Consider the following 27,587-nt stretch of genomic DNA (forward strand, 5'->3'; position numbering starts at 1 on the left):
GTGTTTGTGTGTGTGTGTGTGTGTGTGTGTAAATTTTTCCCCCCGTAATTCTTTGTTAGCAATTTAAAAAAAATTTTACACATATATGAGCTGTCACCGGTGTGACTACTCCCTGTCGATGGCCTTCAGGTTAGGCTGACACAGGAAATAAAGATTTGTCCCATGTTTGGGGCCTAGCAAGGTAATCTAAAAAATAGTTAACAAGTATTTGACATATATATATATGTTTTCTGAGGTTTTTGCGGGTGTTTGTATGTGGATCTTTGGTCATTCGGGTTTTTTCCCACATAGAATTGAAGGAGTAGGAGCAACGTTTTGACGGAATCCCATCCGCCATCCTCAGGCTGGTGAGGTCACCAGCCTGAGGATGGCGGATGGGAGGGTGTCTGTATGTGGACCTTTGGGATTCCGTCGAAACGTTGCGCCTACACCTTCATTTCTACGCGGGAAAAAACCCGAATGACCGATATATACTGGTGAAATCAAATTATTCTCTTCCTTGGGGTAGGAATTTAAACTTCTCTTTCCACTTGGCACCAAATGCCGTGTCAATACACTACTGATTTGTGGAAACAGTGGGGGGAAAAGTGTACAGGTATGAACCACTATGGATATGAGAATTATTTACACTTACTCACTGGCATTGGACAACCAACTGCTTTGTATTGATACTTTCTTGTGGTCAGTCAGGATTTGCATCCAGCTGGCCTCTGATTATAATTTTTTTTTGCCAAGGCTAGCTAGGACCTAAGCATAGTGTCTAAGTATCAGGAGATCTGTGATTTTCATTCAGGCCTGAGTAGGCCTGAGGACTGATGCTACTCAGAATGGATAGACAGTGCTGGGTTTCTGATATAAGGCACATTCTTAAGCTAACCAGAAAACATCAAGAATTGCAGGAGGGAGAAGGAGGACTAAACTGGGAAGTTGAAAAACACCTCAGAAGAAGGCAAGAATCTGTAAATAACTTTAATACTGTTGCTAAGGAAAGCACCTATGTACATGAAAATCCAGGGAGCTCAACTCAAAAAGGCCTTGAATTTAGCCCAATGAGTGGGAGCCTTTAGATATCTTTGTTTTTAAAAAAACAATACCTGAAGGTCAGAACTAGTTTGTGTTTATATGGAAAACCATAAGAATGTATCAATACAAAGCAGTTGGTTGTCCAATGCTAGTGAGTAAGAGTAAATGATTCTCATTTACACCAAACCTGAAAAAGCTAAATCAAGTCATGCTTATACTAGCCATAGGCTCTAACTGCAGTGTAATAGTATTGCTTTTATCTTCACATAGAATACTGTATAATTAACATGTTTATCAGGCTATGCAACAAACAGTAAAGTACTGCATATAATACAAACTCAAACATAATGTTTATCAAAGGTTTTAAAAATATTAAGTGTGAACAAAAAATGCAACCACTGTTTAATAATTTTAGGAAATTCACTGAATAAAATGTATACAAATTTGTAGCTCAGAGTTGACACGAGGGGTCATCGGTGCTCTCTGAGCTTGCTTGTTTTCTTGCAGACATTTCATTATCCAAACTAGATAATATCATCAGTGCTAGTTTGAACATCTGCAAGAAAACAAGCAAGTTCAGAAAGCACTAAGGACTCCTCAAAATGTATACAAGTTTTCTAGAGTATAAACCAATTTGTACAGGGCTTGAGACTTAGTTTGATTTTGGGTATCCGGACAATAAATTAGAGAGAAACCTTCCAACTGGTTAATATTACAATGACAAAAGTATAAGAAAAACCTGACTAGTCATTGTAAAGACTTCATATAGTCCTGTGTGTCATTGATGACTTCCTTGACATGTCCCTGCAGTTTACATGGCAAGATTTCAAAAGTGGCTTGCCCTTACCTTCTTCCTGGGGGTGGGGAGGGAGGGAGAGAGGGGCAAGCCCTAGATCACCCAGCCTAAAGTGGGACTAGAACTCAGTCTCGGTTTTTTGGGTTCTAGCCTGGTGCCTTAACACTACACTAAAATGCCACTTGTGAATTATATTTATGTAAAATACAAAATACATGTCTTATTGTTTATTTAAGGGGAGGGGTCATGGCAAGCCTTGCAGTCAATCATAGCTGTGGCTTTTAACTAAATCAGAGCAGAGCACTTGAAATGATTCATTTGAAAGGGGTTAAGATGACTTGGGCAAAATGGACTACTTTTGAATCACAGCTTGTGTTTTCCGATGAGCTAGGATTAGAAGAGGCATGAAGTCTGTTCCTGCACTCGAGAAAAGTTGGGTGACCTGTACTGGTGACAGTTTAACCAGGATGTTGTGTCCAAAATCTTCAGAATCATAATATATCCTTAATGATTTACACTTTAAAAAATGCCTAGATTAAATAATTTAAAACATTGATTAACAATAACATTTTTAAAGTGCTAATGTAAGTTTAATGGATAACTAAAACTGAATATTTTATTTTGAAAAGGTGGAAATAATATTAGAGCATATGAGACTGGAATGTCTCTGAGAACTTTGTATTCATGCATAAAAATAAAAAATAACAAATTTTAAATTTACAAGACTATTGGAAATCAAATCCAAGTTACAACATATCTTTCATTGATTACATGTGCCTGGTCAAATGTCAAAATAACTGATCCAAGGCCCAAAGAACTGTGTTTTAGCATCTTATTTGACTTGTGAAGCATATTTCTGCACCAGTGTTTGATTAAGTGAAGAATATGAATTAGTACTTTTATAGTTTAAATTTATTAATATCATTTTCTATGAGATTTGTAGTGAAAGTTTCTTTTGTCACCTGAAGTAAAAAATAAGACATTTCAGGAAGATAAGTGAGACAAGGAAAATGGAGCAGTAGCATTAAATTTTAACAAAAGATAGCTAGGGGTCCTGACAGGTCACTAAACCCCAATGAATCCACTTAGTTACTTTGATACATGAGTCATAGGTCCATATAAGATTGATGTATCTGAGTTATGCTTGCTTTATCTTTGTGAAGTCAGCCTTTGGGAGAATTACATTATTTAAGTCTTCTATAAATAACCAACACTGAATTCTTTTTGTTGGGTAAGAAGTCAAAAATGTTTTTGTCAAGCAGAATTTTCAACTTAGCTTTAATAACCAGCAATATAAAGAAACAACAATGAACTAAATTTAAATCTGGATTTTTGTTTTTAGTTCTGCAATCCTGAAATAATCACAATAATTATTTAATTCAAACACATGTAAAGCCAAAACTGAAAGATAAAAAGGACAAATATAAGAAGTGGAAAGAGGGGCACATAACTAAGGCAGAATATCAGCAAACAGCCCATGCCTGCAAAGATGAAGTGAGAGAAGCTAAGGCTCAAAATGAACTAAGGCTTGCGACCAAAGTCAAAAATAACAAAAAAAAGCTTCTTTCAACATATAAGAAACAAGAAAAAAGTGAAGGAAATGATTGGTCCATTAGTGCGGGAAAGTGGCAAGAAGGTGACAAGCAACAGGGAGAAAGCAGAACTATTTAACTCGTTTTTTGCATCTGTCTTTACACAAAGGGAAAAAACAGTCCAACCTACCAAAACCAGTGCCATAAAAAACAGAATAGAAACACAAGTTAAGATAGGCAAGAAAATGGTAAGCGAGCACCTGTCCAGCCTAGACGAGTTCAAATCACCAGGACCAGATGGATTACACCCCAAGGTTCTCAAGGAACTGGCAGACGTGATCTCAGAACCACTGAACTATATTTTTCAAAGATCCTGGAGCACTGGGGAACTACCAGAGGACTGGAAGAGAGCTGATGTAGTTCCCATCATCAAAAAAGGGAAAAAAATAGATCCAGGAAACTACAGACCTATCAGCCTGACCTCAATACCTGGGAAGATTCTGGAAAAGATAGTCAAACAACAAATCAGCGAACACCTTGATGTGAACAAAGTTATCACTAAAAGCCAACATGGGTTTGTCAAAAACAGATCATGCCAGACAAACCTTATTGCATTCTTTGACCAAGTGACAAAACTAGTGGACCAGAGGAATGCTGTAGATATAATTTACTTGGACTTCAGTAAGGCATTTGATAAAGTAGTTCACAACCTACTACTTGATAAGATAGAAAAATGTGGATTAGATAGCATCACCACCAGATGGATTCGTAGCTGGCTGACAGGCTGTACTCAGCGTGTGGTCCTCAATGGAACTGCATCTACATGGAAGGAAGTGTGTAGTGGGGTGTCCCAGGGCTCTCTTCTGGGCCCAGTGCTCTTCAACATCTTCATCAACGATTTGGATGAGGGGATAGATGGGGAACTCATCAAATTTGCAGATGACACCAAGCTGGCAGGAATAGCCAATACTCCAGAAGATAGGCTTAAAATACAGGAGGATCTGGACAGACTCGAACACTGGGCACTATCTAACAAAATGAAATTCAATGGTGAAAAAAGTAAGGTTCTACATTTAGGCAGGAAAAATTGAATGCACAGGTATAGTATAGGTGGTACCTTGCTCGATAGTAGTAACTGTGAGAGAGAACTCGGAGTCCTAGTGGACAATCACTTAAATATGAGCCAGCAGTGTGCTGCAGCTGCCAAAAAAGCCAACACAGTGCTAGGCTGCATTAACAGAGGGATAGAATCAAGATCCCGTGAAGTACTAATACCACTTTACAATGCCTTGGTAAGGCCATACCTGGAATACTGCATCCAGTTTTGGTCACCACGATGTAAAAAAGATGCCGAGACTCTAGAAAGAGTACAGAGAAGAGCAACAAAGATGATTGGGGGACTGGAGGCTAAAACATATCAGGAACAGTTGCTGGAATTGGGTATGTGTAGTTTAACGAAGAGAGGGGTGACATGATAGCAGTGTTCCAATATCTCAGGGGCTGCCACAAAGAAGAGGGAGTCAAGCTATTCTCCAAAGCACCTGAAAGCAGGACAAGAAGCAATGGATGGAAACTAGTCAAGGAGAGAAGCAACCTAGAACTTAGAAGAAACTTCCTGAGTTAGAACAACTAACCAGTGGAACAACCTGCCTCCAGAAGTGGTGAATGCTCCAACACTGGAAGTTTTTGAGAAGAGACTGGCCAGCCATTTGTCTGAAATGGTATAGGGTTTCCTGCCTTAGGAGGGGGTTGGACTAGATGACCTCCAAGGTCCCTTCCAACTGATGATGATGATGATCTTCGCTCCTTTCGCCATGATCTAAAAACATTCTTATTCAAACAAGCCGGCCTGGCCTGATGGGGGATTGGTGGGGGTTTTTATTGTTGTTTTTATTGGTGTTTTAATATTGTATTTATTGTTTTTAGTGGGCATATATTTAATCCTTTTTTAATTTTTGTAACTTTGTATTTTTATTCTTGCCCTGTTCACCGCCCTGAGTCCTTCGGGAGAAGGGCGGTTTATAAATATTATTAAATAAATAAATAAATAAATAAATATTATTATTATTATTATTATTATTATTATTATTATTATTATTATTATTATTACTTTATGCAAAAGTAGAAGGAATGGGAAGCAAGTCAGTCTAATAAATATAGCAATATTGAAGAAGTGACATTTTTTGAATATTTATTAATATAGTATTGGTTATTTATCTAATTTATTTCACATTTTGTTATGGCTAGTAGATCTGGGTTGCAACTATCTGCATGACTACTACCATGTTTCCCCAAAAGTAAGGCCTACCCCGGAAATAAGCCCTAGCTTGATTTTTGGGAGTGGGCCCAATATAAGCCCTACCCCAAAAATAAGCCCTAGTTTTGGGGCGAGGCACAAACCTAAAAATCAAGCTAGGGCTGGGGTGGGGGTGTGGAGCTGCCCCATGTACCCCGCACCCACTTACCTTGCAGTCAGGCTGGAGCTCCATTCCCACCTACTGAATGAAGCTGCTCCTTCAGCCACAGAAGAAGTGGGCCAGCTGGACAGGTCTGTCAGTGCTGGAGATGATTATAAAAGACCCCCCCCAAAAAAAGACCTGGCAAAATAATAATAATAAGACCCAGTCTTATTTTCTGGAAAACATAGTATTACAAGAATTTGGCCATTCTCCTTTGGATTTTTGTGAATAATGAAATAGAAATAACAGACTTATATACCACTTCATAGTGCCTTACAGCCCTCTCTAAGTGGTTTACAAAGTCAGCATATTACTCCCAACAATCTGGGTCCTCATTTTACCGACCTCAGAATGATGGAAGGCTAAGTCAACCTTGAGCCAGTCAGGATCAAACTGCTGGCAGTTGGCAGAATTAGGCTGCAATACTGCATTCTAACCACTGCACCTCCACAGCTCTTATAACTTGCAAAATCTTCCAGGTTGACAATTTTGTAAAATGAAAGGTATTTCATTTGAAAAAAAATGGGGGAGGTAGAGGTTCCCAAGTCACTGAGAAATTTAGCATGATGTCATGTGGTATCTGAAAAGACTGTCAGCCTCAGCCTATTGTCTCAAGTAACCAAAGTTTTCACTGCAATTACTATGCATGAATTCTACATTTGCCTCCTAGAACGTCAAAACTGAAGGACAAACAAATATGCCACAGATAAAACAGTTGGGCATATTCAGCTGCAGCCACAAATTGTAATATCTGAAAGCACTTTTGCTTACTAATGGCAAATGCATAGAAACATTTCTCCATTTTCTCCAGTTGCCTCAGACACGCTGATATTAGTAAGCTTGACAAATTGTCACCACAGCAAGTTTAATTATGGTAAAAGGTTTACATTTTTAATTGAGGACACTGAGAAGAAATATTATATGTTTACTATTAAGACCTACACCAAAAAAGTGCCAACTGAAATTTTAAACGAATGTTTGCAATGATTTTCATGTTATGGTACTTTGCAAGTACAAAATACTTATCTTCAGAAACCTATAAAATGTGTAGGAAATTCTTGACACAAATACTAATACTACATAAAGTGTTGAAGTTCTAAGTTAGTGTTCTTTTGTTATTAACTTCAATTTCATATTTCATATTCAGTTTTAAACATGCAGCTTAAAAATAATGAATTTAGGGATCAGATAGGTACTCTCTGTCCGTTGCCATCAAGGAATAACTCATTCAGAGTCTTTTTTTAAAAAAATAATGCTCTTTTTAAAGAAAATATGTAACAAACTTTATGATAGTTTTATTTCTAGAATCTCTGTAATTTATTTGGAAAAGGAGAGCCCTAAATGCAATCTTCCAAGACCTGTAATTCCTCTGATGTACTAGGATTACAACTCCTATAAGATAAGCTAGGCATTATTCTGTCTGGGAATCAGGACTGTAGTAGCAGAAGCATATGTCAGGAAATGGTATAATGAGATCACAGGTAACAGTTTTAAAAGATTTACAGACCTCCTAGAAAGACATGTTAATCTTCTTTGAGTTGAGCTATTGACTTCATAGAATCATCCATGTAGCTTATTTTAGCAAGAGTCCAGAAAAGGGACCTTTCATGTAGGAGGTTTTTCCCATTTCTCAATCTAGCCTAAAACCATGGGATTTCCTGGTAGCCTTCCATTCAAATATTTGTCATGCATATAACCTGTTGAGCTTTTCCCAATTATCCAAGGCTGGCTAGGTCCTTCCTCCTAGCTAAACATTCGCAATAGGAAAATGCCCATTTTAATTAAAATGTGGAGACCTGTCTTGGTGATTTGAGGACAAACACATTCTGTGAAATTAACTCTTATTTTCTTAATTTTTTTTCTGGTTCTTTGGTGATTCATTTGAAATTATGCTTCAGTTAATGACATGATTAACCACTGACTTTTATAATCCTCCTACTCATCCTCCAGTGATCTTTTGAGGGGAACAATCCATTTAATTGTGTAAAACATTCAGTTGTTGGCCATTACATTTTTTTACTCCTTTTTTGTTTGAAACAAAACAATTAGCCAAACAACTATTTCAATTTTCCCAAATTCACAACTATTACAGTACACCCACTTTAACTCCCTTATCCAATCCCCTCATTATTGTAACATTCCAATAAATACTCCTCCAATCTGAAGTGATACCAGTTAATGGCTGTGGCAATTCAGCCAGCTATGAGACTATTTAACAGTATCATGTAGTTCATATTTTACCATTATATGAACAAGCGCCATGAGGGGCTGCTGTTGATGGGTAAAATGCCTATTGAAGTGCTGAAGACCGTGCCCAATAACAATGTCGAGCTGACTTTCTGAAATATAGCCAAACATCCTGTTTCACAGTGGCTGAAATGGTTGAGAAATGTGCCTTGTCAACTTAAAACATTCATGAAATCCATCAAAAGTTTGGGAATTTTAGAACTGTCTTGAGGAATAAGAAGTTTTTACAGTCAGATATATTTTATTATTTTATTATTTGAGTTTATATCCTACCTTTCTTCAAAACAGCTCAGCATTAGAATGATTTTTTCCACTCATTCCCAGCCCCCATTTATCTTTACAATTACCCTCCAAAATTCATTGAGCAAAGATTATATAAGAGTCATTTGCCTAAAGTTAACTTATCTCTGAGTGGAAAAGTGAACCTTGCTCTTCAAAATCCTAATAAATAATCATAATAATACACTCAAGACAAAGAGTGTATACAGTTTGGTGCACATTAGATAAAAGACCTACCCATCCTAGTGTTTTCTTTCCTTAATTTTAACGACAAGCACAAAAACTTTGAGAAAATATACCCTTGAAATGGTGACCATGGCCAGTTAAATTGCAATATACTGTTGTTGTGTCAGTTCTGGTATCTTTAAGTATATATCACCCAGCAATTTTGGATAAATATCTGCTGGAGACCTTACTAACAATTCTTCTTTCTGGGCAACAGATAGAACAGTCAAATATTTTCTGAATAAAACAGAAAGGCTTAATAGTCAGTGGCATAATAGCAACAATGATTATAGTGGAATGCTAAGTCTCAATTTGTCGATCAGAAGGTCGGCAGTTTGGCGGGTCGAATCCCAAGTGCCGTGTAACAGAGTGAGTGCCTGTTACTCGTCCCAGCTTCTGCCAACCTAGCAGTTCGAAAGCCGTAAAAATGCAAGTAGAAAAATAGGGACCACTACGGTGGGAAGGTAACAGCGTTCCGTGCGCCTTTGGTGTCTAGTCATGCCAGCCACATGACCACGGAGACGTCCTCGGACAAGCGCTGGCTCTTTGGCTTTGAAACGGAGATGAGCACCGGCCCCTAGATTTGGAAACGACTAGCACGCATGTGCGGGGGAACCTTTACCTTTACCTTAAGTCTCAATGCCATTGCTCATCAGGATTTCACAGGACAACTATAAATTTAATTCTTGCTCTATGTTTACAACATTACTCTCTTGTAAAAAGTTAGAACATTTTGGATTCAAATATATGTATTTATTCAGAGGATTTTAAAGATTAATTCACAGTCAAGACCAGAGGAGTTCTTTTTTTACACATTTTACACATCTACCAGGCATGATAACTTACTCACATTCCCAACATAGGTTTGAAGTGCCTTTATACTGTAACTTCTAGTCAATTTCTCATCTATGAAATGCTTCTTGTGAGCCACAAGTGTTTTTGGGGAAAAATTGAGTTTGTGCTCTCAACATGGCTTTGTTAGAGCTCCATTAACAATCTTTGTGCTTTTTCTATGAAATATAAATTGATCTTAGTCATTTTATAAACTTTTGACTAAAGTACATACCTTTCATGTCTATGAGTAAAAAAGGCCAGTTCAAATTGTCAAAGATCTTCTCTACATCTAAGAAAATCAATGTGGCTTGTTTTTCATTTTCATTATGTTACACCGAATATTTCAACATGTCCAACACATTTCTAAGGTTGTCCTTGAACTGACTTTTAGATAAAAACCCACATTGATCCTCATGAATAAATTATTTGCAAAATTATTTTCAGCTAAATATCAGCTAAAATCATTGTAAACAACTTGTAGTCAGTATTCAATAATTCAATATCAGTTTATAGTTTCTTGTTTAAAGACAAATCTTGTCCCTCTTTAAGTGTTAGTGGTATGCTGGCCTCTTTCCAGGTCTCTGGCATCTTTCTTCTTTGCAAGATAGAATTCATAGTGTTTTGTTCAGACTGTAACAGTTCATCCTCAAAACCTTTTTTTAATAAAAACTTGATAATCCACCTAGTCTAGGTATCTTTCTTAGATTAATACTCTTTATAGCTTCAAAACTTTGCTTTATTATTTTGGTGCATGCATAATCTGTTACTATTTTTTTGTAATCCTCAGTAAATTTTGTTCCTTTAGCTATTCATCTATCTTCTCCAGAGAGATATCACTTCCTTTAAATAAGCTGGAATAACATTGCTGAAATGGTTTTTGTATGCCCGCATTGTCCATTAATAAAGTATCTCCCTGCTGTAATTTCAATATCATTTTCTTTTTTTTTTCTTTTCGTAATTTATATATGCCAACAAACTTACTCTCTTACTCTTAAGATAAATGTTATTGTAAAAACTGTAATTTATTGAGAAATAGTTATTTTTTCTGGAAATTTATTTTTTCTTCTTTTCTATTTATCACATCAAAAATAGCTTCTCTTTCTCTTAACTCTTCTTTTTCAGTTTTCAAATAAGTTGTATAAAATAATCTCAAATGCAATCTTTACTTGTGTCCCAAACAATTCTTAAGTCAGTAACTTCATCTAAATTATTTTCCAAAAAGTCTCTTAATTTTTTTTATAATCCTCAATTATTTATTCCTTCTGTAGCAACATTTTATTTTGTTTCCATCTAAAAGAACTGAATTTCCTGTTTACACAAAACTCACAGGGTGATTCAAAAAAATCTTTGGTAGTATCTCCACTTTAAAAACCATAGTGGATAAATTCTTGAAAATCCAAAAGGATTTCAAAGGATCTATGTCTTTCAGAAAAGTAGGTATACTCTCTTCTATTGTCATTTTTCTGTCTCCATATATCAACCAGCCCTAAATTGTCCATCAAATGAAATAAAACTTTTGGTAATTTGCCGTGGATGATTTTAATATCAGAAGTCCTACTCATTTGTGGGGAGATCGCTCCATTGCAATCCCTAATCAAGTACCTATTTTCATAAGAAAATCCATTAGTCTCTCCATAAGTCAGTAAATTTTCTTTTTACAGTCAACTTAGAAAGTGATGTCAGTAGCATATTTCACCGACAAAGAATAAAATTTACTTAAATATATTTGTCTTTACTATATTGTGAATTGGGTTGACATAACTGGGAATTATATTGAACTAAGAATGTTTACTCCAACATTCTGTTTTGAAATATTTTTACTACTGAAAATGTGGGATAAGAAATTTACAGTGACATAAATTAAATGTTTATTGATGCTATAAGCGAATTAAACCAAATAAGAGGACTAACATGTAACTAACCAATTAAATATCCTAAGTATGCATCTATTCTGTAATGTTGCAGAGTGGACATAAGTGGTCCCCATCGTGCTTTCTTGATATTAACAAGTGCCTGGTCTGATTAGCGTAAACAGATAGAATTACACCAACCAGCAATATAAAAATGGAACTGCAGCTTCTATTTTTAAATGGGACAGGTTTCATCCTGAATTCTCCCTGCTTCAGGTCTATTTGGAAAGATTCTTATAAAAAGTGTGTGACTAAGTTGTATAAGGTTTGCACTAGCTCTAGAGATACGTTAATGAAAAACATTCTGATGCTGTGAAGATTTTGTGCAAGAGAATTTATAACATTTTCTGTTGGCACATATCTTGAGACATTGTGCAGTGAGAACACCATGTTGTCCAAGTCCGTTCATAAAAGATTGCACAGGGTCTTGGACAAATCAAACCATATTGTGAGAACTTTTATGGAAAGTATTTTCTTATACAATAATATGCACTAAAACTGAAAATCACTTCTAATTCTAATCAATTTTTCCTGTGTGAAATTAAGGTTGCTATTATGTTGTTATCACAATATTCTATATTCTGATTGTAGCTGCAATCCTGTGTTTACTAGAGAATCTTTTTTTAAAATTCACTGAGAATTATTCCTGGGAAAAAATGTGTATTACAAAATACACATGGTATTACCAAAACAGCAATATACTAGTTTACTAGCATTAATTAAATTATAATTATGCACTTTTGCTATAATATATAAATTGTGACTAATGAGACACATTTCTGGAAGTAGCTACAGAAACATTTAGAACATACATTTTTATTGTGATCACTTGCAGGTAGTCTTCAATTTATGACCATAATGGAGCCTGCACATTACAGTCATACATTGTGGTGCTCCCACATTCTACTCCCCCCATCATGCCTTGTTTCACTTATTTTTTTGTGGTTCACCTTTGGGAAAGAGAACCAGTCAATGTTCCTTCTGGTCTTCCTATACAAAGGCTATCTGGTGCTGTCCCAGAATGAGTACTAAAGCAGGGAGAATTAAGCAGCTGTAATTTTTGGTTTCCAAGAATTGTGTCTACTTCCAAAATGGTGCCTGTATCCAGGGTGGGACCACACAGGAAGACCGCAAAGTGGATTGGCTGTTTCTCCTTCCCAAAGGCGATCTTTAGAAAAAGGGAAACAAGAAGTAATGGGAAGGACAGAATGGGACAATGGGAAGGGGAGCAGGCCCAAAGGCTGTAGGTAATCCAACTGTGTAGATGATAGATCCAAGAAACTCAGCAGGGCAGGATGAGGTGGGAGGGGCTGCTATAGCATCCCTATGGTTGGTTGTAAAGGCAGGTGAATTGTCAAGTGACTGAATTTTGTTCATGTGACTGCAGAGGTGCTGCAACAGGCATAGGTTTGGGTGCAGCTCATAAGTCTCTTCTTTCAGGGCTATCATAACCTCAAACAGTTGCTGAATTAATTAGTTAAGGTTAGGGTTAGAGATTATGACTTCCTGTATATTGTATATTGCAACAAAAGTGACAAAAAGATGGCTATGCTAAAGGTCCCATCAATTAGGGGCCATAAAAAAGGCCTTCTTGGTGGTAGCCCCTTGTCTATGAAACATCCTTCCCCACTGAGGTATGATTGGCCCCCTCCTTGTTGCTTTTCCAAAAGCCGTTAAACATGCCTTTGTCACAGGCCTGGGGAAATGAAAATGGAGCTGATCAAGTGTTAAATTTGATTGGCTGCTGCCATGGGGATGAGTTTATATTTATGTTGCGATTTTTAATGCAAGCTGCCTAGAGTCACCTATGTATGAGTTGGGCAACCATATACATTGTTAAACCAACCAACCAATCAATCAATCAATATGAAATAAAATTTAAGTTCTAATACCTTAATTTTCAAGGCACAAAATGTATTGACATGAAATTTGTTGGAAAATTGATATGGCATCTGAGCTTATAGCTAAAAGAAATTTCTATCATAAGGCTACCACATTCAAATGATAAAAGAAATTCTGCCTGAGATGGTTGAATGGGAAGGAAATCACTTTTCCCCAGTACCAACCTAGACATTTTCAAAATTGTTATAACATAGGAAAAAAAATTTAAAAAAAAAACAACCAAAAACACACACATTAGATTTATACCACAGATTATAAATCTTTTTCAAGTCTAGAGGAATTATAGTTAATAGACTTGGCAAGTATAAAGCAAATCCCATTTTTCAAATTTCATCCTTCTAATATAGTTGTGCTGGCTGATTTTCTGAATATAGGTGCTACCTCTTTGGTTCCTTGATGTTGCTTTCAAATGCTCAATAATAAAATCAAACATGATCTAGATAACTGCTAAAGGCAGGATGACTCACAGCTCTTTGACACTGAGGTTGCTATTTTATCTCCACTTACTTAGCAGTTCAATGAACCTTGCAGTTCAGAGATTTGTGCTCTAAAGTCCTGTAAATGGTGGAAGAAAAATGAGAAAAATCACTGCTGTAATTTTTGACCTATGCTACATAAAGCTGTGTTTCTTATTCTGCCAAGAATCAAGAATGATTGCATATAGATAATGCAATTTATTATTATATGCCTTGATCAAATGCAGAAATATCTTTTAAAAACTCACCAGAAAGCTTGCAAAATTCCTGTCTCTGGATCAGAAGAAGTATAACTAAGTCAAATATTATCTATTCTGCATTAAAGAATACATTTGAGGGAAAGATTGAGTGTAGAGATATATTGTTTCAGTAGCATTGCGTTGGTCAGTACTATGTCTATTTTGTCTTATTTCGCCAACATATTTGAATTCCATATTCATTTATCCACAAATCTGTTAATCAATCAAGGGGATATCACATTACTTCATCAGTGTTGAAGTGCTTATTAAATGTTCCATTATCAGGTATGCTTTACTTCCATCATAATTGCTCATACTCTATTTAGAAGTTGATTTGAGCTCCATATTAATTTCAAGTAATTAACTATTTCAATGCGGGCAATGGATTCTTCTGAAGTCAGCATATCTAGCCAGTGGCATTCATATGAGAGTAAAATAGGTGAGATGGTGGTCACAGCATATTGTGATCAAAGGCTCATCCCTTTGCTCATGTGTTGAACCATACAAACAGTATGTACAAAAGGGATCATGATATTCTGACTGTATTTTGCCTGTTTGGAAATACGCACACAAGCACGCATGCACAAATGCACACACCCTATGCCACTAGGTTAATCTGATATTCTTACACTTCAGTTTCATCCCAATTTTATTTCATTATGGTTAATGAATTCATTACATAGGATGTTCCTTGTTTAGATCTGTATTCCCACTTTGAAAACACTTCTTTTCTTCTTATCAAGAATCATACTGATTTTCTCTTCTACTTAAATAAAGACCTTCATCATCCTTCATGTCTTTGGTCAATCAGGATTTTCATGTAATACTTTGGACAGCAAATACATTAAACAAACAGACAGACAAAGCTTTTAAGTAACAAGGAGAGAATGGAGTAGATCACAGCCAGTCACACCCATATCATATGCAATATTCTCTACTAATGATAAACAGCTTTGTTCTGTTTGAGAAAATTTTAAATGTTATACTACAAACATAAATGCCAGATTTTACCCAAAGCTTCCAGACAAGATTCTACAGTTAAATGAATTTACACCTGTACAGATTGCATTATAGTTGGAGTGGAAAAACTAAAAGTTAGTGTAAATATTAGGTACCATGGATCTGATATGAGTGGCATTTTTCTTCTAAATATTATCTATCATATCCCTGGAACAAAGAACAAATAAACAATTATTCTAATTCTTTGACCACAATATTGATGAATCAGAACCTAATTTAGAATCCATTTCTCTTAATTTAGTGAAATAAGTGTCTGATGTAATAAATTCCATAATCATATATTCCATTTTCCTGGCTTAGATATATTACATAAGATAGGCCCTATCTATCAAAATTTGATAGAATTTGCAAACATATTTCATAATCTCCTGCAATCCACATATACTGGGATGGTAATTGTAATTCCAGTTCAGAAGTACCGTGTTAAAGAAAGCAGACTTGAACTATCAAGCTTATAAATTACTTCTGAATTTAGCCTGCCAGATAGTTCTGGGAAACCAAAGCAGTTTTAAATTTGAGATTATTTGACTGACACAGCATTCTTACACAGATTGTAAAGATCAAATCCCATTAATTTACTAGGACTTATTTTCAAGTCCATATGCTTAATGTATAGAGAACAAATAATATAAAACTGTGACTGATTATTTGTTAGTATATACACCATGAAATAAATATGACTTGCATAACCTTAGTTCTCATTCACACAAGGCAATTGTCTTTGCTTATTATTTTGATGGCTAAAAAGTCAGTCTGTTTTTTGTTTTCTCCAGTTGCTTTGCTTCTATGTTCCTAATGAGTATGACTGTAGTAACACTTGAACAACAGAAGACTTCAATTTGCTTTTTTAGAAGCTCTGTTAAAGGCTCCCGGTGTTTTCATTATTATAGAACTGCAGTAGAGATGAAGATCGCAAAGTATCTTTTCAGAATACTGAAAAAAGGGAAGGAACAAGAAAAAAACTTTGGCAAGTACCCCACAGGTTACACCCAAAGTTGCAGATACTGCCAATCTGGGGTGTACCCAGTATCTATATATAGCTGTTCTTGTCTTGTTGTATTCAGTAACTTTATATGGTTTTTACTTCTTTAGATCCAGAAATATCCCCTCTGCCATCTGTAAGTCTCATTAGGGTACTGTTGGCTCTCTCATTCTTTAGGTGTTGGCAGCTGAGTGAACTATTTTCTGGCTGAGCCAACCGAGAGCAAAGCCAGGCTAATAATCTGCTGCCAAAGTAGAGTAGCAAAGAGCTCACTGCTCTAAGGTGCCTTCTCCTCAAATCTACCTGGTCTGAGGAGCAGTCTGCCCCATCCCAAGCAGTCAAATGACAATAATGAATTGGGCAACCAAAATAATGCTGCTGTTTCATAATGCCCACAGTTAGCTGTCTAAATGTACTCCTTTATTCAGATATCAAAGAAAGCCTTCTTTTTTCACCCCCAAGGAGAATTATTATCCCCATCCCCCACCTTGGCTGTCCCTAGGAAGAAGGAAAGGGGAACATGTTGCACATTTTGGACTAGGTTGTTCTTTAGACAGCTGGGCTAAATTTGCCACATTTTATCCTCTCCAGAAAGGCCGGCAATAGGTGAGCATATAGTTCACATTTACGCACAACAGACCATCTTGTCCTTCAATGTCCCAGAGTTCTGCCTGTGATTGGTTTCTGGCCTACAGTGTGAAACTTGCAGGTTGGCTGAAGAGAAGATGGAACTTATGGTCCAAAGCTTTTGGAAAGAACTGGTGGGGAAAACTAAATTATATTATGGGAAAATCACATTGTCGAATTGTTCTTGGAGCTTCAAACTGAAACAGGTCTGACACCCTATCCCTGAGAAATATACAACATAATGATTGGTCAGGGACAGATGGGCTCACTTGCCAAAGTTAGATCTAAGACCACTCCTGTTATTCAACGGTTCCCTCCAGATGCCAGAAATGTCAACATTATGCCTTTAAACAGGGCATTGTATTTGTTGTCTAAAAGTCTGTTTAAAATAAATGAAATGACCAGAAAAAAAATCATTGTGCTTTTGAAATTATTTCCATGAAGTGCTAATTCAATTCTCGAAGATAAAAGTTCTGAGTTCTTTGATCTTTTTAGATGTTGTAATGAGATAATGAAGGAACAGTAAGCTTGGGGGTTGATTTGTGATTAATGTGGGGTCTTCAATGATTCCATTTTACTATGTTTCCATCAGAAATGAAATATTTTCCAGTACATTCATATGTGACAAATCAAAATATTTGCAATCTTTATGTAACTTGCTTTGTGCTCCAGAGGGAAAAAAATATTTCTGCTTCAGACAGTTTGGACTCAATTCTCTCACCTAAAAGATTGTGGGAATCTGCTGTATACTGCCCTTGTATTCAGAATCTAATCCAAGGATGGTCAAACTGTAATCCTCCTTACTCACAATCCTCCAATTTAGTGGTATGCTGGTAACTATTTGAAATCTGGTTCAATTAGCATGATTGTTGGCATACTGTTGACACACATGCCATAGAATAACTGATTGGTGCACCAGGGGTGGCACATTAGCTCCACTTTCAGTCACTCACAAAATTCCCCAAAATTTAACAAGCAGCTCTCATAAGCTGGTACAACCTGAGTCAAGAATACCACTACTCCTATCTCCTTGTGATTTGTTTGTCTCCATTGTCAACCAGTAGTATTAAGTGGGTTGAAGAGACTGGTGACAGCCTCTTGTTTAAATCTACCAATCCGTGGTGCATGAAAAGCAGTAAATTTCTATAATTCTCAGGCAAGCAGCTACTACACAATCTTTAAGCAATGTCCCTCTAAAATAAGCATTTAATAGAAATGAGGACAGCTGCAAAAGAAGGCAGGGAGCAGCAGAAAGAATTGGGGCAATCAGAAGCATCTTCCTTAATTGAAGTAAGGAGATGGGGCATTTATTTAGCATAATTGAGGGCATCAGCCATAGTAATATTACTTTTATTAATTGGTTAGGAAAAGCCCAGCCATTGAACAGAGCAAGACTGATGTTGAAGGGTAAAGAATATTGGGTAAATGAAGGAAGGTAGAGCTGTCTATGAGAGCTTACTGCCCCCACGTGTCATGGAGGATATTAGGGCACTGCGTTGCCTGTGCTGGAAGTCAGAGACCTGCCAATGTGATCAGGTTCTGCGCATGAAAGGAAAGAGTGTTATATTTTGTTTTGCTTTTGGCAGTAAAAGTGTCTTGGGTTATCTGCAGCTGGGAATCAGACATTTTAGCCATTTGACTGCATGTTGCTCAGGGATCCTCCATTTCAGGCAATATAAAGGTGAGCCTGACTGCTAGTGACTTCATGGCCCTGCTGCTATTTTGATAAGAGGATTGATTTGGTTTGCCATTAGCTTCTTCCTGAATTTTTAAAAACTTCCTGGCTAGCCTATAGGCCCAATCTCCCCTTAAACTGCTACCCAAGCTCAGACAGGTGCTCCATCTGTTGAAGCTGTTTTTTTCTTTACTTGTACAGATTATATATTATTATTTCTAATTTCTATTCTAGGCCATTTAAAGTAGCAACAGACTAAAATGGAATGCAAGCAATCAAAAAGTGATAATAGAAATTATTACTGGAATATTTTCTCAAAAATCTTGATTGAAAAGAAAGTCAGCCTTCTTTCCAGAAAGAGAAAAGGTTGGATAATAAATACAGCTTTGAGAAACTGTATTTCATAGCTTGTCTATGCCACCTTTTCTGTTGCCTGACTCTTCTCTATAAAATCACAGCTGACTTTTCTTTGCTCTCACTGTCCCAAATGCATCTCCTCTCTCCCTATCAAAACCGACTACTGCAGTAAATGTGTGATGGGGGGGGGATACAGAGAAAAAATATCACACTACCCCAACAGCTAAACAGAACCTCCAGGAACAGGTGCAGAATACTATCACAGGAAGATGCAATTAAATATGTTTTGGGATAGGATAGCATTTGGTTATTGTTTATCCATTTTTAGAAGGCCAGGGCTATTGGGGAACATATTTCAACTTTGGAAGAGCCATAAATAGCGGCTAGTTTTGACCACAGTTGGCTGGTTGATTGGTTTAGGGCAGACATGTCAAACACAAGGCCCGGGGGCTAGATCCTTGGTGGAGCAGTGGGCTAATGCCTCCTTAAGTAACACCAGCTGCCTGCAATTAGTGCAGGTTCACATCCCACCAGGCTCAAGGTTGACTCAGCCTTCCATCCTTCCGAGGTAGGTAAAATGAGGACCCAGATTGTTGGGGGCAATTAAGCTGACTTTGTATTAATGCCACTTGGGGGGGTGAAAGCCCTAATAAGCAGGCATATACATAGAATGAAGGCTACTGCTAAGCTTGTAAGCCGCCCTGAGTCTTCGGAGAAGGGCGGGATATAAATGGAATTAAAATAAAAAAAAATAAAAAATCCAGCCCACGAAGTGGTTTCATGCGCCCCCCCAAACCATCCTAGAAACAGTGAGGGAACGGTCCTCGCTGCCTTGGCCCAGAGACCCTCCTTCTACCAGAGACCCCCCAGATCTGTCCCACTCCTGCCCAGGCCCCCATAGGCACCCTTGATGCCAATGATGTAGAGCTGGCCATGCCCACCCAGTAGGCCATACACACTCCAGCTGTGCCCACCCTGACCATACCCCCCCACCTGCCCCCCCCAAGGGCAACCACAATGCTGATGTGGCCCTCAATGAAATTGAGTTTGACACCCCTGGTTTAGGGTTAGAGAGCAGTTGAAGCGCAAGACCATATCCCAGATCCTGAGAGTTATAGTTCTTCGGTCCTGAACCCACCATCCAGTCGCAGCTTTTCCTTCGAGAGCGCCACCTGGCCTTCGGCTCTGGTAGCTATGAATTGCCCCCAGTAGCCCGCAAGAGAAGAAGGGGACGACAGAGAATGAGGTGGCTGGATGGAGTCACTGAAGCAGTAGGCGTGAGGCTTAAATGGACTCCAGAAGACGGTAGAGGACAGGAAGGCCTGGAGGAACATTGTCCATAGGGTGGGTCGGACACGACTTCGCAACTAACAACAACAACAGCCCGCAAGGAAAGGGGTGTGTGCGGGTCGCGTGCCCGGAGATCTCTCTAAGATGCAGCGCGGAGGCGCTTTAGTTTTGAGCTTTTTGGGGGGGGGGTGTTTGCTTTCATTCACGGACGACGGCAAGAGACGCGCCCAAAGTCAAAAGCGATCCGCTCAGCCGGAGCCAAGCGCCAAGTCCACAACGGACTGGCTCGATAGCTATGAAAAATCACTGCAGACGCGGCAGCGCACCAGATACGGGAGTGATTAAATTCGCCGGCAGGAGAGACGGGGGAAACCTCCGGCTTCACTCGCAGCCTCTTTCCATTCCTCCTCCTCCTCCTCCTCCGCCCGCCCTCCCTCCCGATGTGCCGGCGCCTCTGCTCGCTCTCCAGCCGACGGGGGGGGGGGGGTCCTCCTCCCCAGTTCATCCCCTGAGCTCCCTCTCTCCGGCCGCTGCTGCCAGGCGTTGCCGGATGACGGACAGCTGAGGATCCGAGACGGCGAGCTCTGCTACTCAGAGCGGAGCCAAAACAATCCCCGCTTCCTTAAGAGAGGAAAAGAGAGCGGGAGCGCTTCTTCACTCTTTCTTTCCGCGGTCGGGGAGGAGTTGATTTTTTTTTTCCCGAGGCGCCTTCCGTGACACCCCCCCCACCCACCCCCCGGATACCCATTTCACGGAAGTCCTTGCAAAGAGAAGGGGGGAAAAACCCAAAACAAAATAGCGAATCTAGAGGCGTCGGGACTGGGATCTCGTGTCTTGCCCTGCCTCCAGCCGCCAGGAACCGGGAGTTAAGAGGCTCCTTCGCTTCAACCTTCGGATTCCTCCAGCTTTTCTGGGGCCCCCCCACCTCCCCTCATCGCCTCGTCGTTGGACACGTACGAGAAGACCGGCTCTCCATCAATATCACAGCCACGCGTTTCGTGGGAGTGTGTGTGTGTGTGTGTGTGTGTGTGGTGGGGGAAACCCTCCTCTCTTCCGAGAAAAAGAGTTTCCCCCTCCCCCTCGGTGAGCGGACTCTGTCGGCGCTAGGTGGTGGTGGAGCCGCAAAAGGGGAACTTCGGGCGGATCTGCCGGGTGGAAAAGATCAGGTTTTCTTGCAAAACTTTGTTTTAAAGCTGCCTTTCCCTCGCCTTCCACCGATAGCAGTTCTGCTCCGCTATGTAAAAGAAAGCGCAGCTACGGCCTCCTCCTATCGAGACGCGGGCCCATCCCGCCCTCCCGGGTAAGGGAATTTTCTAAAATATCGTTTATTCGTTTAAGAACGTTTACACAGCTGCCGCCGCGGGAGAAACAGAAATCTGGGTTTCGTCTTGTCTGAATAGCTGGCGTTCCCCACCCCACCCCTCCCTCGGCACCATCAACTCTCTTCTGCTTCCTTGAGGATTTCGTTACTCGCCAACCACCCTAAACCGGGGCGGGGTGGAAGGAAGGTCCTGCTGGCGCTAGATATAGTTTTATTTATAACATTGCACCGCTTGCGAGAAATGAAATATGCCTAGCTAATGGGAAGTTTCATTTTGAATGAAGTGTATCTCTAAAGCCATATATGTTTATCTTGTTTTTTTAAAAATATATTTTATCCTCCCCAAACCTATGAAGTTAGAGGAGTGCTTTGACCAATACTTTATATGGAAAAACAGGCTATTTACTCCCTCTTCAATTTGCACTTGTTATGTGGGGGGGAAGGAAGCGGGCAGAAGGACCATGTATGGTGGGAACTGGGTTCAGTAAATCACTGTTGCTATTCGATTTCTGTCTCCAGGTACCCAGATTGTGAGAAGGAGCTCCAGTTTCCTCCAGACTCATGAAGCTAATCCGAGAAGTCTTGCTCTTCCTTCAGTGCTGCTGGCCTCCTCTGATGCTTCACTGGATGCTCCATCCTATGTGGGGCTTCATTCAGGTAATGGAAGAACCTTTTGTGTGTTTTTTCCCCCTTCCCTTGCCAGGGTGCATTTCTCAGGCTTAGTTCCTGACTGAGTTCTCAAAGCAGCCTCAGCTCCTCCAGAAAAGTACTTTGCAAACTGTTCATGAAGACCTAATAAAATTAGTTTGGCAGCAAAATATACTTCTTGCAGAGGGAAGGTGCAAGAGTGTCTATGGTAGTTAATAAATCCAGGTTATTTGTATTCTGCATAAAGGGCTAATAAGGGTAGAGAGAACTCCTAAACAGCTGTTGTATGATTTTAACAATGTTGTGTAATTGTGTCTGTCCATGGATCCCTTGCTTTCGATTCTTTTCAAAATTTCACCATTGGCATATCTTTGCACAGCTAATAGTGTGGACTCTAGCTCTTTGACACATCTTGAACAGGCTGTTAGTTTTAGAGGTGCCACAAGCTTCATGTTTGTCAGGACAACTGAATGTGCCTATTACAGTACTTCAGAAGCCATAGGGTTTGGAGATAACTATAAAAGCAGGAGAAACACTTTCTCAAAATCATCATTGATTGGGTTCAGAATATTTGATGCTGAAGTGCTAAGTATTTTTATTAGTTTGATTGTTCTCAAGTGATTTATTCCACATATCTTCCATCACTGTACTTAAAGCTTTGTGTAAAACTTCTACTTAATAGGTCAGATTAATAAGTAGGATTTTGAGTACCAGTTTTGATTCTACAAACAAATGTCTAAACCTAAGACTCTCAGTCTTGTACTGTCAAAGAAAGATCTGCTCCTTTGAGGAACAGATTGCAAGTATAGCAGCAAGCTTGGGTGGTGTGACAGAGCACAGATGAGGAGAGTATCCTGAAGCTACTCTCACATATTTCTATTCTGGCATTTGTGCCCAGTCCCTTTCCAGTAACACTGTTGTTTGAACTGTGGTGTTGGTAGTGGAAGCACTGGAAATCAGTTTAGTGTGTGTTCTTGGTAGTGAAGACAGCTGTACTTTCTCCTAACATGTTCCTTGGTGTCTTAAATTGCCCTTCTACTTGCTGCTTTGCATTTGAATGGGAAAGACCAATGTTAAAGTTTTGGGTTTGCCACAGTCATATGTAATTTGGCTTTGTTGATTATAGTCTAATTTGTTTTCATATAAAAAACAATGAGGAACGCATATTTATATCCCATTTTTGTACAGCAGTTCAAGGGAGCATGTGCAGTGATCCCTCCTATTTATCCCCACAACAGCACACACTATGAGTTATGTTGGGCTGAGAGAGGGTACCTGTGAATTTCTATGGCTGAGCTTGGTTACAGCCTTGGTCTTCCTGCTCCTAATCCAACACCTTAACCACTAAACTGGCTCTCTTTTAGGGAATTTGGCTTTAATTTAAAGGAAAAGTAATTAGTAGTATGAGTCCTAATTAGATTTATTCAGATGTAATTGTCATTGAGCCCAGTGACACTTTCAACTAAATATAATTAGGCTTGCTGTCTATAAGTACCAACTGCGATTCTATGCACACTTGTCTGAAAATAACAAGCTGAACTGTATTAGATTTATTTGCAAATAAATTTTCAAAGGAAGGTATAAAGAGATAAAGAGAAGGGAAATGGGTCAAGAAGAATGGAAATAAGATAAAGAATCAGATCTAGAATGCCATCAGAAAAGATTTTCTAATATTTTGACTGAAGTTTTGAGAGAAGTGGTGGAGTTGCTTTTCATGATAGGGAAGTGTTTCTGAAAAGAGTTTTAAGTCTGGAAAATCTGTGTTAAATCAGGTTATTTTTATTAGACCTAGAAAGTTCTAAACATTTTAAAGTTTACAATGTTCAAAAGGAGAGTATGGTTAGAAGCTTAACTTCTGGATAAATTATATGAATCTCCATCTAATCATTGTGGCATTTGGTCTTTCTTAACTGATCTGTATATTTAATGGCAAAATACTTAATAATTGAATTAAGATAAATTAGATGCTATATGTGAGTAGTGTTACTTAGGGAAGTTCCCATAACCAGAAAAGTTTAACAATCTAACTGTATTAGAGATCTTTTACATTCCAATGATGCTCTTTTCAAATAAATATTTATGTATCTGTAAAGCCAATTCTGGCATTGATTTTAAGCTTTGGATGTGTAAGTCAATTGTAATACATGTTGTATGAATCCATACAAAGATAATATGTTATCTTTATTTATGAACAGTGATTGTACTATTTTATTGCATCAGACCAAATAATTTTCTAAAAAAAATCCAAACCTCAAAAACTACAGCATTAGTTGCCTCACTGAAAAGGATACAAGTTACAATATGCAAGGGACCCAATCTTTTCCAGCATATTTAAATGCTCAACACTCTTGAGCTTGGTACTTACAAAATGCAGTTTGTTCATTTGAAACAGGACTTCATCTTTGATTGTGTTGACAGGAAGAGGGCTTTCCGAGACTCATGACAGTAGTGGCAGTGTGTACAAAACAAGGTTTCTCCAAATAGCCTAATTTTATTAGCATTTTGGCACAAGATCTGATGCAACTGTGAATTGAATGCAGACTGAATCAGCTTTTTCAGCTCTCTAGTTGCAATTTGCCATGCAGTTTGACCTTGATATTTATATGTGGTGATGACTAGTGATCATTATAAATACATATAGGAGTAACAACAAAGGCTGCAGTAATCTAATGGTTTTAATTCTTAACACTAGCAATATTAAAATAGCTAGTTGTTCAGAAATGAATCTGTTAATAAGTGGGATACTAATCATCTATTTCAGGCAGCAGCAGTATACTTCAGTTAGAGTTGATTCTTTGCTTATGATCTGACTTGGTTTTGATGGGGTCACTGATAAATTGAGTGCTTAGAGGACATAGAAAACTATTTTTTCCTCTTATAAGTGTGGCAGATGTTAATATTTAAATTATTTGGCTTAACTTTCTGTTGGTCTTTAGATCTATCAGTTGTCCAACTGCTAAATAAGATTCTCACTTTGCTGTTGTGATGCTTTAGAATCTGGGTGGCTAACTTAGCTTACATAATTGAAAATGGACATGTTTATAAGGCAGATATTATAAGAAAATAACTGCTTTTTTAAACCAACTACCCTTCAACCAATCATTAAAACTTACATAAGCAACTGTTATATAAACTGTAGGTAATGCACATTATACAAAATAACGAAATAGGTAGTAAAATCAAAGCATTTAAAGTACAAAATATGGAAAAATATTTTTATTCGCTTTTGTCCTTCTCAAAGTACACATAGAGAATTATATTTTGTTATCAAGAAAACTATGCTGAAATGTCTATATCAACAGGACTCAAACTCAGCTCATAGGACCCTTTAGTGCAGGGGTGTCAAACTCGCAACGTCACATGACGTCTCATGAAGTATCGCGACTTTTTACCCATTGCCGGAGCTGGGGTGGGCGTGGTTTCGGCATGATGCATCTGGCCAGCAAGCTGGCAGTTTGACACCCCTGCTTTAGTGTTATACAAAGATAATATTATGGAATGACTTTAATGGGAATACATGGGCTTGCCTTTATATTATGCCTGGGAGAAAGGTGTTTGCATTCGATTTGTGAAATGCTGTGATTTTATCAATATAAACATTTTTTTATTCATGTTGGACTATCAGAATAAAATTAACCACCATACAACATGAGTTTGTGAACTAGATTCTTGTAGAATTTAAAGGATGGATTATTCCACCAGAGGTAACAAAATACTAAAATACTATCTTTCAGATCAATGTCGTGCAATATTCTAGATGTTTCATTTGAATAGGATACACTTTGATTAAAGAGAGGGTCAACACTGAATGCTAGTTCTAACCTTTCTATGGTGAATTCCAAGGAATTCCTGTACCTTTTTGCTGAACACTAGGAGCCACCACGTTTTATAAAATCTAAAATATCCATATTTGTATGTTAATTTTGAAGACCTTTAGAATGTTAAAACGTGTCATCTGCTTGACTTCCTTCTTGCTTATGAAAGCATAACTAGTTGAGATAAAACAGTTGCTTGAAGCAGTATTAGGGATATGGATACTACAGCCTTTTAAATTAAACATAAAATTTGAGCATGGTTGCTTCTCCTTCCCTTGTTTGCTGGTCAGTACTGCTGCTTTTTTGATGTAAACATCATATTCAATAAAGAACAGATTTGTTATTTGGCAAACATTAAAATATTAGACACTTTGAAATGTGATATCCTCACAGTTAGTGACAAATAAATATGGTACTTTCAATTCGTTCATATCAGCTGAAAATTCATTTAAGACTACCAGCAGGGAAAACCTGCAGTATATAATTTCTGATATAGATACAATCATATGAAAAGAACAACAGGGGACAGAGAATGAGTTTCATGCTTCAATTTTTTTAGGTAAAATGTAGTCCCATTGCCTTGGGCTTGTAAGAAGGGATAACAGAGAATTTGTACCAGCACTAAGTTTGATGAGATCTTGGACAAGAGCATTGGTAGACTTTTCCGATGCTACATAGCAAAACCTAACAGCGCAGATAGAAATCAGTAGTGATAAGCAGTCATGTAATGGATGATGATGGAGATCTACAAAGGCTACAACCTCCCCAGTTCACTCCCAGCAGAACCCAGAGCTTAAAGCACCTGAGAATAATTAGCTGTGGCTACAGTCTTAATACATTACATTATGACCATATTCCATAATTCAGATTTGTCTAAATTCTGTGATGCTATTACTATTTCAATTTTATAGATGATTGAATTGGAGTCAGCAATTCAACACTCAATGTGGGAAGATTCCTAAAACAATGGCCTGCAAGAGCCATCAATTATGGAGACTGGGAACAATGATTCAAAAGATACAAAAGCAGAGGTTCATCTTCCCTACCCACCCTTAAACTATATCATAAAATTACACAGATGAATTTGGATCATGTATTGCACCTGTGCAATTGCAGAGAGGCTGAAAGCATGTATTTCTATTAAAAAAAACACTTTCTTGTTACTTTGAAATCCATTGAGCTTCTCAATTTTCCTTTTTTTTCTTCTTTCATTAGTCGCAAGAGGTACAGAAGAAATATTATAGTTATTAATGAAAAGGAACATATCAACTGACTCCAGACTGTCTCTCTTGGCCAAATGTGTCTCTTGTGTCACACCCCCTCCCCCAAGAAGGGCTGCAAGAGTCCCTACCTTTTCTGATATGAAGAGGTGGTGCCCAAGACCAGGATGTGCTTTTTGGTGGCAGCCCAGTGTTTTGGAACACCCTTCTCCTGAGAAATTCCTTTCCCCTTGCAAGTGTGCTGTAAATCTCCAAAGGCCATCTTGATCTGAACTGTTTTGGCTGCTTTGATGAGAGTCTTTACAAAAAATACTTCTTTATAAATTCAGTTTTGGAGTTAATGTGTTAGGGTTATTTTTATTTGTCAGTCCTAGTGGGAACAACCAATAGTCTGCGGAATGGGATAACCTATAAGCTGGTGTATAAATGACTAAAATTTGTTTAATTATAATTTAGAACAAGAGAGGGCTAAGTACATTCCCCAAACCCCACAAATTATGCTGCTGAAGTTTGATTTCCAAAAGACAGATTTCAGCACTTTATGTCACACTGTTTCTTCCCCTTTCTCTATACATATGTTATATAACACAAAATTAAGTGTGCAAGTGGAGGCAAGAGGCTTGTGACACAAACTGCTCCTATCTCCATTCTGAAAGAGCCCAAATAGCTGTTTTCAGGGTGGTTTTTAAACATTCTTGAAAGGATTTTTG

At 38.2% G+C, this 27,587-nt stretch overlaps 1 protein-coding gene and 1 long non-coding RNA gene across 5 annotated transcripts in view; one reads left to right on the plus strand and one right to left on the minus strand.

Annotated features, from left to right (window-relative positions):
- LOC310650755 overlaps window positions 1-27,587 on the minus strand; it is an 852,012-nt gene that overhangs the window by 764,509 nt on the left and 59,916 nt on the right. The window lies entirely within an intron of this gene.
- Window positions 1-27,587, plus strand: part of PRIMA1 (proline rich membrane anchor 1) — a 95,202-nt gene that overhangs the window by 4,264 nt on the left and 63,351 nt on the right. For 2 of the 4 annotated variants that reach the window (XM_083379474.1, XM_083379477.1), the window contains exon 2: window positions 21,714-21,851. In XM_083379474.1, the coding sequence (XP_083235600.1) occupies window positions 21,756-21,851 (96 nt within the window). In that variant the 5' untranslated portion in view covers window positions 21,714-21,755. Of the gene's footprint in view, window positions 1-21,010; window positions 21,174-21,654; window positions 21,852-27,587 lie in introns of those variants that run through there. The other 2 variants (XM_083379476.1, XM_083379475.1) reach the window with 2 other exon arrangements.

This window comes from Vipera ursinii (genome assembly GCF_947247035.1).
Source record: "Vipera ursinii genome assembly, chromosome: 1".
In the NCBI taxonomy this organism is placed as follows: domain Eukaryota; kingdom Metazoa; phylum Chordata; class Lepidosauria; order Squamata; family Viperidae; genus Vipera; species Vipera ursinii.